Genomic DNA, 16,930 nt, shown 5'->3' on the forward strand with positions numbered 1-16,930 from the left:
AAGCAATCGGTCCCTTTTTTTATGTTCACACCTTAGACATTTCTCACAGGTGCATACGAGAGGATAATGTGTTCATCTCTCAACAAACTGTCTAACAATACCTCATTTTTAAGAAGGGGCAGCCGTCTGCGGTTCCTTATTATTTAAAAAGTGACAATAAAATTTGTTTTAAGGACTTGTTCCCCAAGCACAAGGCAAACAACGGGAGGGGTTTCACTTTTTGCAAAAGGCCTAGAACGTCCTTAAACTGAGATTGAAAAACTCTATTGAATCGGAAGGTGCTGGAAATAGTCAAGTGTAGTTTCTCTGGAGAAAAAAAGATACTTATTCTAGCATGTTTCCATTTAGTTTCGACGCGGATAAAAAGTTGATAGTAAAACAGCAGGCGTGTGGCTGTTCCCGACCCATTCCTTGCAACCTGTGCTGTTGGAGGCAGGGGCGCCTCCTCCTTCCACAGGTACTAGGCACAACCCCCGCCCGTGCATGCAGCGAGGAGGAGGAGGGACGCGGGGCCAGGTGACTGCTGAGGCAAGGCGGCCGCACCACGCCTTGTTCACACCGCACAGTGAAAGGTGAAGCCGGGCAGTGCAAGGGGACTTTGCGGAGCTGGAAAGACAGGTTCTGTGGACAGCGGGGCTTTTGAGGGACACTTGTTCAGTGCCTGGTTGACTCTCGGTGGTTTGCCCGCGCTCCGGTGCCGCGGTTCCTGGCTGTGCTCAGGGGCAGAGCGGTGTGACAGGATGCCGCAGGTGTGGAACCGGGCCGCAGCCCTCCTCCTGCTGCTGCTGGCCGCCTCGCCTCCGCCGGGCTCCCTGGCGGACGCCTCCATGTGGACGGCCTACGTGAACTGTACCTACACCAAAAACAATCACACCCGCTCAGACGTGGGCGAGCTCGGCATGTTCGGGCAGGACTCCCCGCGGATGCGGGTTCAGGGGCTGGTGGCGGTGGCCGATGACCGGGCACACAGGGCCTGCTCCATCAATACTAACTTCTCCGCGCCGGCGGAGGGTGCTTGGATAGCGCTCATCCAGCGCGGATACTGCACGTTTCGGGAGAAGATCGTTTTGGCGGCCAGCAGGGGCGCTGTGGGGGTGGTGGTGTTCAACTCGGAGCCCGGAGGCAGCGTCACCACCATGTCACACCCAGGTGAGTACAGAGGGCCCAGTGCATGCTCGGGGCTGAAGGGAGCCACCCCACCCAAGAGAGATGGACCAGAAACTGCCATACCCCACCTACTGTCTTGGTAGGCCATAGCATTTACAAACGTGTTACTGACCTTTCTAAAATAGAGCTGTGTACAGAGATCCTAGGTGTCCAGCCTTGCTGATGTGTGGCCATCTTACACAGTCTTGTTTTTCTTGTCTTCTTCGCCTTCTGGTAGTTGAATGCATTTTTATTCTTCAATAATAGGGCAACACAAGTACTAGAATGGTGGCAAGGGTCGAAGTGTGAAAAAAGGGTATTAAAACTATGTTCGCTCTACTACCTGGGCCCTGCTTTCCTTTTTCACCAACACACCCGTTACGTTTTCTAACAGTGCTATCAAGACCCGCGAAAACACAATGAAAGAAAAGGCATTTAAAGGACCACCATTAGTTTGTTAGCATGCATCTTTATGCAGCCTTTCCAATCACCCACCATGTGCACCTCTTAAGAGACATGCCCAGGACTGTAGCTGTACACCTCTGCCCGTTACCTGTACAGACAGAGGTGACTGCAGCAATCCATGCTTCATTTCAGAAGACCAACACATATCATTACAAATTAGACATGTGTGCAGGCTTGGCAATGGGTGTAATGTCCAAGTGGTGTGTGTATGTGTGTGTGTGTGTATATATATATATATATATATATATATATATTTTATTTCTTTTTAAAAGCACAGTGTGATATAAACCTGGATTGTTACCAAAAGCAGTGCCCAAATGTGCTCTTCTCTGCTGTCCTGGACCAGTGCTTCATTCCTCTCTGAAAACTAAGGGAACGGCATACCCTTTAGTTCCCGCCCACTTCGACATCTGAATGGAGGATGCCGAAAGACTGGAGGAGCAATTAACCCCTGAAATGGGAGCGCTTGATGTCCCCCCCACCCCCCATGTGAGGTATCGTTTACATCGGGACACCCGTGGGAACGCGGGAAGGTAGGACATATGGTGTTGGCGGCGTGTTTCGGTGGGTGGCAAGAGGGAAATGTCTGAAAATTGTAGTTTCTTCACCAAATTTCAGATTTTGCCAGGGATTATGGGTAATACATTCTGGGGCGATTCGCGCAAGTCAGTCCTCTGTGGATTCCCATGGGTGTCCTCTTTTTGGAAATGCATGGGCTTCCCTGTTTTCCTTCGTGGCTTCGACGCCCTAGGCCTAAATCTGTAGGTTGTCCACATGAGCAACATTCTTGAAAATGTGCTGTGCGAAAAGACTTGGGGTTACCAGTGTTTTAGGCATTTCCCTTTGCACCCAGGTATGTGCACCCACACATGTGAGGTACCGTTTTCATCGGGAAACCTGTGGGAACGAGGGAAGGTAGGCCATGTGTTGTTGGCTGCGTGGTTCGGTGGATGACCAGAGTGAAATGTGCGGAAAATGTTTTTTTTTTTTTTTTTTCTGTAATTTTCCCGATTTTATTTATTTATTTTTTTGTTCCCCCTACCCCCACCCCAAACTATGGAATCTTTCCCTACATAGTTGTTGCCTGACCTGTGCAAATCACCCCTTCATAAACCTGGAATATTGTCTACTTTTCAGAAATGTATGCCTTTCTGGCTTCCCATTCAACTTTCCTGCCCTGTTCTTCCATGCCCTGTTCTTCCATTCCGTCCACGCATGTCCAATTGGACAAAAAACGCCAAAATCACCTACCTCTCACAAAACAGCTGATTAGCATATCAAAATATGTTATTTTGGTTTCCACTCAATCTGTTCTTGAAAGCCTTGAAAATGTTGACTCCAGTACAGCAAACCATTTGTTCCTAGCTCTTACAAGGAAAGCACCACAGTCGACTTTGTACAATATTTTATTGGCATTTTCTGAAAATAAACCAAATGTTCTCCTTTTTGGTTATTTTCTTTCACCCCCCTACAGCAAACTAGGATTCCTGGGTGGCGTCACGACCGCCTACATGTGGGAAAAAAAAGGGCCAGCTTTGGCCGAGATATCTCATGTAACAAAGAAGTTACAAGGGATTGAATGGCGACATACCGAAATCACCAAAAAAGGCCTTGACACTGGGGGGAAATACCCATGGCAGTAAAGGGGTTAAGACGGTAAAGTCCCAGAGGAGATATCATTTGTAAGGTAGCTCAGTTAGTTAATTCCCCAAATGCAGATTGTGCACAGGAATATGTAACACCTGTGTTCATCATCTGGTTAATCTTCCGGTGGGATAATAGGCAGAGTGAATGCATTCCGCTTCCAATGCAACACAGCATTTTCCAGGTCAATTGGTTCAGAAAAAGTGGTGGAAAACACTATTACTGTCACTTTTTCTAATTGGCCAGATTCTCATGCATTTTCTGGGTGGAGTTCGGGAGCCGAGTGGACACACCAGGACCCCATGTATTTCCCGCTCCACCAGACAAATGCGGCCTTACTGCCAGCATGGATTCTCATGCTGGAAATAAGGAAAGGGATTCCGATGGGATCTGCTTGGAAATTAAACCTGGCAGGCAGAGTCCAGAGGAAGCCATTGTCAATTCCGCCAGCAAAAGCTAATTGCGTGAGGTATTTACACTCTTCCAAAGTGGAAAAGCAATTTGATTTCACCTGCCTTTTATGCCAAAATCTTCCATTTTGTGGCGGAAAAGTAAAAATGTGGGCCAGTGCAAGTGGTCCACTCCATGCAGTTTACTTTGCGCCTTGATGCTTGGGGGGGTTTGCGTAATGCTACACATGTAACAAATAAATACGTTTAACATGACCCCCGATAAATGACAATTTGTGATCAGAATGAGTGAGCATGGCATGTCACTGGTAAGAGGGTGTCCTGTGCTTCTTGAGTGCGTTGGCAAATGCCTTTAATTGCCATTTCGCGTTAAGCAGGTGCTGAAACCCATCAGTGTGGATTGTGCAATAATAAGTCGACAGAGGTATTTCAAATGGCCAATTTCACTCTTTGGATGACATTGTCAAAGTGGGAGACTGTTGCCCAGCATGTGCCACTTTCTCTGCGGAGTGAATTGTGCCCACCCAGAGGAAGAAGTGTGAGAAACCCACAAGGGCACTGTGCCCTGCTCTTTCTGTGCGTGTCTTCCCCACAGGGCGACAGATGCTGACTCAAACATGGGTAAGTCTCAGGTGGCAATCCTGTACCCTAGTTGATGTGGCAAAGGATTCCAGACTTCTGAGGCTGATATCATTAGTAGCATTGAGTTACATGCCACCTGACAGGTATGTGTGATAAAGTTGCAAAGCAGAGCTGTTAGTGGGCTAAAGCAGGAGGCAATGTCTGCCCACCCTCAAAGGGTACGTATAACCAAAGTAATAGCCCCCCCCCCTCATGGTTGTAGGGGCCAGGCTCCAAAACAGGGCAAGAATGCCCTCCAATCATCCATGCCCACGAGTAGGGTACCCATCCATGCCCACAAGTAGGGTACCCCTCGTGCTCCAGGAACCCTGTTGAGCAACCTCTTTGCTTTCCAGGTGATACTAACGTTATTTAAAGCCTGAAGTCTAAAAGGTAATCACTTAATTGCAGCTGGAAATTAGCTCCTGGCGTGATCAAAATGTCTTAACCAAGTGTGACATCATCCCCTTCCTTTGTAAGCAATGTGTGTGCTCTTGCGTTTCTTCATCCAATGAATTAATGTTAGAAACAAAGGCTAGAGTTGTGTCTCTTGTGTAGGCATTAGGAAGGCAGTTGCCAGCCTCTGGCATAATATGCCCATGTTCTTCCAATATTGGCTAGCTGTTGTCCTCTTATGGCCAGGTAGAACCAGCATGGCAGTGACAGGCAAATGCCTTTCCCCTGCAGACAGAAAAGTGGAAATAAGAGGCCAATTCAAGACACGGAACAAATAGAAGTTAAGACAGACTGCAGCTGCCATTGCTGTGTTAGGGAGAATATGTTGAGTGTTCAAGCAAGGAGGTATGTATTAAGCAAGCAAGCAGTGAGACATGGGAGAGGCAAAGAAAGGCCACAGGGGCTCTTTGGGGTGTGCTTATAAGGGGGTGGGCTTGCGATCGCTCATCCTCTTTGTTTGCTGTACCCCCACCCCCTACGGAAGACAGTCAAAGCAGCAACATCACACACCTGGTCCCTCTACTCCCATAACAGGGCTTACTCAGAGGTACAAACAAGACTTCCTCTTTCTTTGAAACGCCCATTTTTCCATTCCAAGAGACGCACACGTCTCCTTGCCCCACACAAAAAAGTAGCAACTTGCAGTTGTCAGAAAAGGCTTCAACTCCTTTATTTGGCAGGAGTCCACTTACAGTTGATCTGCCTCTTAACGAGCTGGCGTCCTAGCTGTGGCCCTCTGGAAGTAATTGTTATTTCCTCTCTCTTACCATGAGCTCATAGATGAAAAATCCCGAAGATGTCCCCTGTCCCGCCCAGATTTTATGTGACTCCTACGCCCCTGCCTGCAAAAGTTGTGTTTACAAATTGTTTGTGCCACTTTTGCAAACGTAGCCCTTTAGTCGTCTTTGTGTTAAGCGATTGCATATACACCTATGAAAAGAGCCAGAAGTGCCTAGAGTTTGACATCGCAGCGCCATCGCATGAAGGCTTTCAGCCAGGGTTGTGTCTCGGGGAGGGCGGTGTGAAGGTCACAGGATTCGCTGTTCCCAGTCTCCCCAGTGCGCGGAGACTAACCTCTCAGCTCAGACTGGAAGAGCTCTTCTCCCGTTTCTTTTTGTGAGTCTGAAATCTAGAGAGAGCCCTGGGGCTCCTGGTCTTGTAGTGTGAGTTTGTCAAATATCAGTTTTCCTTTATCAGCGGAGAACTTAAAATGGGAAGTGATTAGTGGTACGTGGCCAGAGACACAGCAATGACCAAATAATGGGCAAACATTAACACATTATTTGTGAGAGACTATTGTCTGCAGCAAGTCATGCAAAAAAATCCACGTGTTGGGTGATTAGAAATCAAGCCTCGTGCAGTGCTGTGGAACACTGGTTACATACAAGCGGCCTTATGCGTTTTTTTTTCGTTGAATGTCTATGTAGTGAAAGTACAGCTTTTCAACCCATAAGATTTTTGTTTAGGCCCACATTACTTTTCATGCTGGTACCTGTCTTCCATTCAGGGTTAGAGAAAATTATGCTACTATCGTTTAGTTTTTGTTATCTTTATTTTTTTGATCAACATGGCTCATTAATGTAAATGTTGTCAGGTTGGTTTATTATGAATGTGTTCCTTTCAGTCCTGTCTAAAACAGAGTATTGTTTTAGCTCTGAAAGCCCAAACACGAACACCCAATTGTGCCAACTAGGGCTGGAATGCCTAAATTGCACACTGTGCTCAAATGACAGTTTCACTTATTATGCACAATGTGTGATCCTGGCCAAATGATGTAATCTCCTTGTGCATTATATGTCAACATTGGGAGTTCTGGAATGGATTCAGTCCACAGGATGCTCTTAAATTCTTTATATATATTTAACAAGTGACCAGATATTGGACAGCGGTCATTTCTCTTTACTTCTACCAACGCCTTGTGATGTCACTGTCGTAAGGCCCTCGTGTATCAAACCTTGTGATGACATCCTGTGATGTACATTTCTGTGACATCCCTTCTGATGATATTAGGGACCTGCTGTATTTTGCCACATGGGTCCTATGCATTCCTATGACCAGCCCTGTAAACAAATTAACCAGTCATGCCATTTTGCTGCGCTGTTTATTCACCATGAGAAGCTGAGAAAGGTTATATGCAAGAAATCCCTTGTCAAAATGATGCTTGTTCATATAAATGGCTTTATTTTTCAGATTTCTTTTTTATCAAGCAAAGGGTACGGTGACTTTATGGGTGAGAAAGGGGTTTAAAGATGGAGCTAAGGGAATTGGGCACAGGTGGTATATGAGGAGGGGGTCAGGCTTGTTTCCTTCTTTCTTTAGGGTAGGGTGATTAGATGAATGCCAACCAGATCACACTTTCACAAACCTTGGTTTCTTTGATTGCTTGCTTTCTTGTTGTTTAGACCAATTGAACCCAACCAAGACTACAACACCCAGAAACCATTAATTGGATATGTGAAAGTCCAGGACTGGCAAATCGTGTCCAGGTGAGTGGCAAACATATGCCGGTTAGTGGACACATCTTTGCGCGGGTTGAGAGGTGCTATATTTGTACACGTTGGTTTTGTTACTGATCTTCAAGTTCCAGGCAAGAGAGAGGGGCTGTTAAAACAGGATGGTAGATGGATTAGAGCCCAGTAAAGTAAGGAGACTGGATTAGAGCCGAGTAACCTCAGGAGACTGGATTAGAGCCGAGTAAAGTAAGGAGACTGGATTAGAGGCGATTAAATTGACGAGACTGGATTAGAGGCGATTAAATTGACGAGACTGGATTAGAGGCAATTAAATTGACGAGACTGGATTAGAGGCGAGTTAACTGAGGAGACTGGATTAGAGGCGAGTAAGGTCAGGAGACCAGATTAGAGCCGAGTAAGGTCAGGAGACCAGATTAGAGCCGAGTAAGGTCGGGGTACTGGATTAGAGCCGAGTAACCTCAGGAGACTGGATTAGAGCCGAGTAACCTCAGGAGACTGGATTAGAGCCGAGTAAAGTAAGGAGACTGAATTAGAGGCGATTAAATTGAGGAGACTGGATTAGAGGCGAGTAAATTGAGGAGACTGGATAAGAGGTGATTAAATTGAGGAGACTGGATTAGAGGCGATTAAATTGAGACTGGATTAGAGGCGATTAAATTGAGGAGACCGGATTAGAGGCGATTAAATTGAGGAGACCGGATTAGAGGCGATTAAATTGAGACTGGATTAGAGGCGATTAAATTGAGACTGGATTAGAGGCGATTAAATTGAGGAGACTGGATTAGAGGCGATTAAATTGAGGAGACCGGATTAGAGGCGATTAAATTGAGGAGACCGGATTAGAGGCGATTAAATTGAGACTGGATTAGAGGCGATTAAATTGAGACTGGATTAGAGGCGATTAAATTGAGGAGACTGGATTAGAGGCGATTAAATTGAGACTGGATTAGAGGCGATTAAATTGAGGAGACTGGATTAGAGGCGATTAAATTGAGACTGGATTAGAGGTGATTAAATTGAGGAGACCGGATTAGAGGCGATTAAATTGAGACTGGATTAGAGGCGATTAAATTGAGGAGACTGGATTAGAGGCGATTAAATTGAGGAGACCGGATTAGAGGCGATTAAATTGAGGAGACTGGATTGGAGGCAAATTAACTGAGGAGACTGGATTCGAGCCGAGTAAGGTCAGGAGACTGGATTAGAGGCGATTAAATTGAGGAGACTGGATTAGAGGTGATTAAATTGAGGAGACTGGATTAGAGGTGATTACATTGAGGAGACTGGATTAGAGGCGATTAAATTGAGGAGACTGGATTAGAGGCAAATTAACTGAGGAGACTGGATTAGAGCCGAGTAACCTCAGGAGACTGGATTAGAGGCAAATTAACTGAGGAGACTAGATTAGAGCCGAGTAAGGTCAGGAGACTGGATTCGAGCCGAGTAACCTCAGGAGACTGGATTAGAGGCAAATTAACTGAGGAGACTGGATTAGAGCCGAGTAAGGTCAGGAGACTGGATTCGAGCCGAGTAAAGTAAGGAGACTGGATTAGAGGCGATTAAATTGAGGAGACTGGATTAGTGGCGATTAAATTGAGGAGACTGGATTAGAGGCGATTAAATTGAGACTGGATTAGAGGCGATTAAATTGAGGCGACTGGATTAGAGGCGATTAAATTGAGGAGACTGGATTAGAGGCGATTAAATTGAGGAGACTGGATTAGAGGCGATTAAATTGAGGAGACTGGATTGGAGGCAAATTAACTGAGGAGACTGGATTCGAGCCGAGTAAGGTCAGGAGACTGGATTAGAGGCGATTAAATTGAGGAGACTGGATTAGAGGTGATTAAATTCAGGAGACTGGATTAGAGGCGATTAAATTGAGGAGACTGGATTAGAGGCGATTAAATTGAGGAGACCGGATTAGAGGCAAATTAACTGAGGAGACTGGATTAGAGCCGAGTAACCTCAGGAGACTGGATTAGAGGCAAATTAACTGAGGAGACTGGATTAGAGCCGAGTAAGGTCAGGAGACTGGATTCGAGCCGAGTAAAGTAAGGAGACTGGATTAGAGGCGATTAAATTGAGGAGACTGGATTAGTGGCGATTAAATTGAGGAGACTGGATTAGAGGCGATTAAATTGAGACTGGATTAGAGGCGATTAAATTGAGACTGGATTAGAGGCGATTAAATTGAGGAGACTGGATTAGAGGCGATTAAATTGAGGAGACTGGATTAGAGGCGATTAAATTGAGGAGACCGGATTAGAGGCGATTAAATTGAGACTGGATTAGAGGCGATTAAATTGAGGAGAATGGATTAGAGGCGATTAAATTGAGGAGACCGGAGTAGAGGCGATTAAATTGAGGAGACCGGATTAGAGGCGATTAAATTGAGGAGACTGGATTAGAGGCAAATTAACTGAGGAGACTGGATTCGAGCCGAGTAAGGTCAGGAGACTGGATTAGAGGCGATTAAATTGAGGAGACTGGATTAGAGGCGATTAAATTGAGGAGACTGGATTAGAGGCGATTAAATTGAGGAGACTGGATTAGAGGTGATTAAATTGAGGAGACTGGATTAGAGGTGATTAAATTGAGGAGACTGGATTAGAGGCGATTAAATTGAGGAGACCGGATTAGAGGCAAATTAACTGAGGAGACTGGATTAGAGCCGAGTAACCTCAGGAGACTGGATTAGAGGCAAATTAACTGAGGAGACTGGATTAGAGCCGAGTAAGGTCAGGAGACTGGATTCGAGCCGAGTAAAGTAAGGAGACTGGATTAGAGGCGATTAAATTGAGGAGACTGGATTAGAGGCGATTAAATTGAGGAGAATGGATTAGAGGCGATTAAATTGAGGAGACTGGATTAGAGGCGATTAAATTGAGGAGACTGGATTAGAGGCAAATTAACTGAGGAGACTGGATTAGAGCCGAGTAAGGTCGGGGGACTAGATTGGAGCCGAGTAAGGTCAGGAGACTGGATTAGAGCCGAGTAAGGTCAGGTGACTGCCAGGGTGCACCCCTATTAATTTTGGCTGTTCTAGTTGTCGGTATGGGAATATCATGCATATGCACAGGTATACCATAAGCAATAGCAAAACCTAGAATTTTGCCTTGTAGATGGTGACATTGTATACTTGGTTGCAACATAGTTCTCATACTAATCAACCATTGGCGTTTCCAAATGTCGATCGCCCTGAGGATCTTGGTCCCTCCCCCTTGCTGTTTTGAATTATCAGAGGAGTTTTAGTAAATTATGCTTGATTTTAAAAAATGGCAGTCCTTATTGGCAGAAAATAGGTTAAAGTTTTTTTTTCTTTCTTTTTACATTTCAATTGATGGCAAAATGGTCAAAAAATGTGATCACAACGCAACAATAAATTCTTTTACTACCGAAAAATACAGGAAAGCATCTTTATTTAAGCAGTGAACATATACAGGAGAATAACGATAATGTTGTTTAACATGTTTTCTTAGTCTACTTATTACTTTTAAGTACTTTAATTGCAAGTTGATAACGTTTCTCTTTATATTGCAATGACGGAATAATGTTTATTTTTATTTATTTTTTGTATTTGTAAAGCGCCTACAACCCAGAGGCATCGAGTCGCAGTTTCAAGGTGTCTTAGTTACATGAACTGAGAGGCAGTGCCTAGGTGACATGTAGCAGGTGCCTTACAGGATATAAGTGCAATCGTGGAATAAGACAAGACATTTGTGGATTATTGCAGTGTACAGTAATACATTTACTGTACAGGTGATGTACTGGTAGATTGGCACCCTAGAGTCTACACAAACTGCATTGATTTGATTGCATTCCCGAAGGCTGTGTGGGACTCCATGCTATGTTGGTTCAGGGTCTCGCCTTGTTTGCCATAGTTTATGCCAGGCATCCTGCGTCTTCGAGGTTCATGATTTGTATGTGCCATGCCTTCTGCTAAATATTTTTATTTTCAACTTCATACAGATGGGTCAGTATTCCCATTCTGTTTTCATTATAAATTCTTGGATATTTCCCAATAATTCATAATGCATAATTGTCTTTTGCGAGTTCACACTCTGGTTAAATAGCTCTATCAGAGGAAGTGGTGAGCAACATACATATGTTCTCCCCCACCCACCCTAACCTTCATTCCAGTGCCTCGAGCGTAAATGAAATACAGCTGTGCTGCCTACAGCCTTCTGGTCATTGCAAATCACTTTGAAGAAGGTCTAGGCCAAGGGTGTTAACACCTTTGTCCCACCACTTGTTTTGGACTATAACTCCGATCAGCACTTCTCAACATCGTCAACCGCTAGAGATTCTGGGAATTCTAGTCCAAAGCATCTGGAGTGCTGCAGTTTGCAGACCCCTGGCATAGGCCCTTTTAACCTTGTGCTGCTCACTGTTTCATCTGGCCTCTTCTATTGTGCTTGTGATACAAGAACTGATACACACTGGGTGATGGGTACAGGGTTTCTGAGCAAGGCCCCTTTGTTCATTTGTCCTTTGGAATGTTCAACCAAACATTGTGTTAATTCAAGTAAGTTAATTTCCTCTTGTCCAACTCTAACGTCTTGGGCGTGTCCCAAGTTACTGGCTGCAGATGACTGGTCGTCGACTCTGCCTTGTGTTTCGGGGTTGGCGTGATGCAGTGCCGCCCTGTGTCCTTCCTGCATTCGCCTTTAATTTATGCAAAGCACTGGGACCCGACATTTATTAAAGACTGCTAATGATTAGGTTGGGCTTCTCTTCTACCATTGCGCAAACTAGGCAATACAAGCAGACCGGGGACAAAAGAACATCACGCGTGGGTCCACCCGGCACCGTTCCTCGGTGCTTCTGTAAATGAATGCATGAGTGAAGCGAGCCTGCTAGTGGCAGGAGAGCCTGGGCATTACCAGCGCATTATTTGCATGCAATAGTTAACATTTTAATTTATCCTTTTCATGGAAATTTCTAGAAGCAGAATTTCCACTTGTCCCAAGAGTTTTGTTCCATGTAGACTAGTCCAGGGCACCTTAGTTTGTATTGAACAACTGCTTTTGCTCTACTGGTTCCCTTGTCCTTGGTACTTAATGCCACCCCTCTCTGGTTCATCTCTTGCCATGTGATCCTTGGAGGAGCACCTAATATTCCTTCCCTGTCTATAATTGTCCTAATTGTCCTTATAGTGCCCGTCGCCATGACACCTCTGGTGAATTTGTGCTTTCGATGTTTTAATTTGCATTCTACTAAAGGGATGTGAACATTATGTGATTCTAGCAGACTAGGATACAGCCAGTCACCAAACTCAATTCAATATATTAAAAACATTCACTTTAATGAAAAATCAAAGCTCTTAAAACCAACATGTAAGATGGTAAATCCCCATAATTAAAATTTCACCAGCACTTCTGTGCGTGACCCAACCACCATGTGACTGTATCCACTATGCATTAATCTTTCAACCAAATTTAAATGGTATACAGTGATGTTGTCGCATTGAAAACAAAGAATGACTTAACGAATGAAAAATTAAAGGAAACATTTCGAATTGAAATGTATGTGGTGGTGGAGTAAGGGGTTAAAATGGATGGGGAGGTGTTGGGGTGGGGTTTTAAACACAGAAACAAGAATGGCTTGGGGGGCGGGGGCCCAAATAAAAAATGTTCTTAGTTGTTTTAGGTTTGTTTAAAAGTGAATTCTTCGTTTATTTATACGTGAAAATCACATGTAACAATTAATATTCTGGTTTCCTGACCCCTGATTGGTGGGGCAATTTAATACGAACGGCAGAGGGCAAGTATATATTTTAAACCCTTTTGCTCGACATGTTTCTGTTCTTTGGCCTGCATAGTGCCTAACTTTCATCAGGAACCAACCCCAGTCCCACCACGGTTGCCTTTACAATTTTCTCAGAAGGGTCCCAAATTCATTACACTTCACTATGAACCCCTTCTTTGTGCTCGAAAAACCACACGCGCAGCATGGAACCAAGGAAGAAGGCTGTAAAAAGCTCTGCAGTATCCAACGCGTACTGTCTCACGCCACATCTCCCTGTGCTCGGAGAAATGTGGAGAAGGCATTGGTGCCTGTAAATAGTGTGCTCCTAGATGCGTTTTACCATAAGACTTCTAACGTGATGCACAATAGTAGTCTTGGTCTGCTAATCGGTGATATATCCTGTTTACTCAAGCCCTAACTAATTAATCTTTGAGAAGGACCCGGGGAGTCGAAACATGTGTTGGCTTTTGTACCATTACCAAAAATGATGAGTAAAATAATGCATCTCTAATTTAAAATCTTTTTATATGGATGTAGGATATACACTATCTGGACTAGCTGCTTTAGATTATACTGGGTAATTTGGAAGTTTTATATAGATTAATTCTTTGGATTGAGACTACATGAAAATTCATAACTGTACGATAATCGCTATATTTGTTTGATGGGACTGTGTCTTAGTTCATATTGTGTGTGTGTGTGTATACATTTGTCTCATTCTTTTTAGTTTAACTTTAGTTAAGTGGGATATTGCTTCTTTTTTACATTTGTGTCTAGACTTCATCTGCTTTTTCATGATCTTTGCATGTCAATACACTCACTTTTGAAAGGTCTAATTTGTCATTTTTGTCTTTTCAATACATTTATTTTTCCACTGAAGTATTATTTACATTATTTTCATTTCTTTTAGTGAACATAGACAATTACTAGGTCGCACACTGTTTGTGCTTATCTCTACATAATCTTTAAACTAAGCAGAGTTGAAAGGTAGCCTTTTGAATATTCGAGCAAGAACACCTCTCTAGTATGTTCAACTTGGCAACGGAAGCACCCGTTGCATGTGTGTGTCAGTCTGTGTGCGCTCCTGCATGTTGTGGGTTTTTACCATCCTTTTTTGTCTTTTCACCTGTGGCTATTGTAACCTGTCGCGGTTTATTACGCAGTCGCACTTGACTCACGGAGGTCCTTTCCCCCCAATGAATGTGGCAGACAACAAATCACTATGGTTTGTGTGTTTTTTTTTTTTTTTTTTTTTTTTTAATTATTTATTTTTTTATTCAGGTTCAGTTTGGTAAGGCCTCCAACTCATCTCGCACCCAACCCCCAACAAGTACCCGGTGCCACAATGGACTAAGAACCAGGCCGATGTGTGTAGTAAGAATATATTAATTTATTTAACCCACATTTTACAACCAGACTTAACATCAGCCACCAATGCTGTGGCAACACAAGAACAAAAATGACTTTCCTAATGGCACCAACAAAGAGATGAGATATGCAATCACAATTTCCTTTTCAAATCATCAACCAATACAGAAAAGAACAATTCAAGATACAGAGTGCTTGCTAATTTGGTTATAATACTTTTTCCCAGCAACCCCCACCCTCGATAGATCAATTAGGCTTGGCCCCTCTGAATTGAAGGCCAGTGGCAGAGAGTGGGAACCCAATGGGAAAATTGTTTTTGAATTATGATCAGAGGCAATATGAGGGGAAAGAAAAGCAATGGGGAAAATGTGTTTTACCACACCTAAAAACAACATGCAGGGCTTTGTGGTTGTTCACAGCACAATGGGAACAAACAGGAAATTTCGTTTTTGCACCATCCACATACAAAGAAATATCAGGCTTCACACTTCTGATTTAAACGAAGGGAGTCTATGGGGAATTTGGGTTTCCACCCTGCATGCTCACGTGGACGTGGAAGCAGGGTTTTGGGATTAATTCTTTTGGCAGTTCTTTATGTCGATACCGGCTCAAAACGCACATTAAGAGCGTGCTGGTTTCGAATGCCAACAAAACGCATCCTGTGATTTTCTATATGGGAATCAATTGATTTTAATTAAATTTAATATGCTAAGGATCTACACAGACCAGCAGGATATTTTGCTATAGGGAAATAACTAGAACAATACTTGAAAAATGCAGGGCCTACACAATCTATGGCTTTGGGGACAGGTTTACTTACAGAAGAGGCCTTGGAATGGGCATCAGGGAATGGCAGAGTACTGCTGGGACAGCAAGGGTGTCAGTCAAGGATTGTCTCCTTTTGAATCCTCCAAGGGGTCCCAGTCAGAATCTATGTCTCCTGGTTCCTGGCTCCAATGCAGATTTAGGCCTCTCTGCTTGGATGTTTCATGCAAGGGTACAGCAGCAGGTTGCTTCCTGGATTAAGTGAAAAAGCCCAGTTCTAATACAAATTGGTCTACTTATATGGCAAATGACATTGCGAACTTGTCATGATTCTCGCAAAAGGGATTGGTTGGTTTTCTCTACCCACCTGTGTGCTAATGGGACAAGGAGATCCAGGGTGTGAGTTAGGAAAGCTATGGGAGGAGAAAGCTTCATCCCAATTTGGCAGGTATGTTCAGCGTGTTCAAAACTCTAAAAATCTATGAACATGGCAAGTACCCTAATTTTTCAAATCTTTACATGTATGCATATATTTTAGGGAAATACATTTTAAGGCAAATCAGATGATACTAATCTGAAGTTGTCATGCCCTTCCTACGCAGAGATACATTTTTTATTCATTTACTCAGCAAGCTGTATCAGTGAAAAATATACCACTTCAGAGTTCTCATGTTAATTATTTCCTTCACCCTCACACCACTTTCAAATCTCTCAGAATCAAGGAATGGCCCAAATCAAATTTTCATTAATACCTTTCGTTATCACACAAAAATCATTTTAGCATGGTTCAAAGGGGGTTACTGCCACCTTCAATAAAAGTGTGGAATGACTGTTGTGGCATCTATGACGCACCTTTTATGCAATATGTATTTTTCTATTCAACTGCAGCCTTTTCCCTTTGTTCTCAAGTTTCATTTACACCTTAAGCATGTGACCAGCCATGGCTGGCTCATGTTTATGTTCGCCTCCCCCTTCAAGGCCTGTGGGGGCCTTCATTAGAGTTGTAATCAACATTTTATGAGAATTATGACCTCAACGTCACTTCTGCTGAAGGAATAGGCATGGCCTTATCTATCTTCCCTGTGGTTTAAATCTAAGAAGTTTATTTCTTTCTGTATTTTTAAGCAATGACCCTGATTGATGGTTGACAACCGGGCCCCTCTCTCTAGGACAGCAGAGGAAAGGTCTTGGAGGTTACGTTTCATCTTTGGACAAATGACCATCTCGTAATCCTGCAGGCAATAGCTTTTAAACATGCACACAACACATTTTACATGACATTTTATAAGGCACCTGCACCTTTCCATAAGTAATGTACTTATTTAATTGCACGGTTTCAAAATGTGAGAGTCACTTCTGGATTGTCCATATGTATAGAGCAGTTATATGAGAGAACCCTGTTCAAACTCTGAAAGTCTAGTGAGCACTTCTGCATATTGTCCTTTGGATGAGGACAAACAAAAAGGACACTCTATTTCTTGTAAATGCAAGATGCTTGGTTTCAATTTAGATGACTGGAACACAATCTAGTATTACATTGAATATAACGTACGCACTGTTGTCTAAGTGAAAGTGCAGCTCTCCATGGATTGAGTAAAACAGCATAGTGACCTCACCATTTCTGTGCTGTCCTTACTTTAATGGGTGGTTACAAACCACTTGGGCCTCTTTATTTCTGGCATTCAGGGGCTATATTTCACCCTACAAACCATGCTTGTGGAACCCCACTGGTATGTATTCATGTTAAACTCCTTCAGAATGTCTGGTAGTGGTTGTGGGCTCTTGTAAGCGGTTCACTTTTTCAGAGTGGAAACCTCTGCAAACCCAGGA

General features: G+C 43.7%; 1 protein-coding gene across 1 annotated transcript in view; it reads left to right on the forward strand.

The window, feature by feature from the left end:
• The first annotated feature begins 392 nt into the window (after nt 1–392).
• RNF128 (ring finger protein 128) overlaps nt 393–16,930 on the forward strand; it is a 389,934-nt gene continuing 373,396 nt past the window's right edge. The window contains exon 1 of the mRNA XM_069612731.1: nt 393–1,149. Coding sequence (XP_069468832.1) covers nt 741–1,149 — 409 coding nt within the window. The 5' untranslated portion in view covers nt 393–740. The remainder of the gene's footprint in view (nt 1,150–16,930) is intronic.

The sequence above is a fragment of the Ambystoma mexicanum genome, chromosome 5p, assembly GCF_040938575.1.
Source record: "Ambystoma mexicanum isolate Mex_15411 chromosome 5p, UKY_AmexF1_1, whole genome shotgun sequence".
NCBI lineage: Eukaryota > Metazoa > Chordata > Amphibia > Caudata > Ambystomatidae > Ambystoma > Ambystoma mexicanum.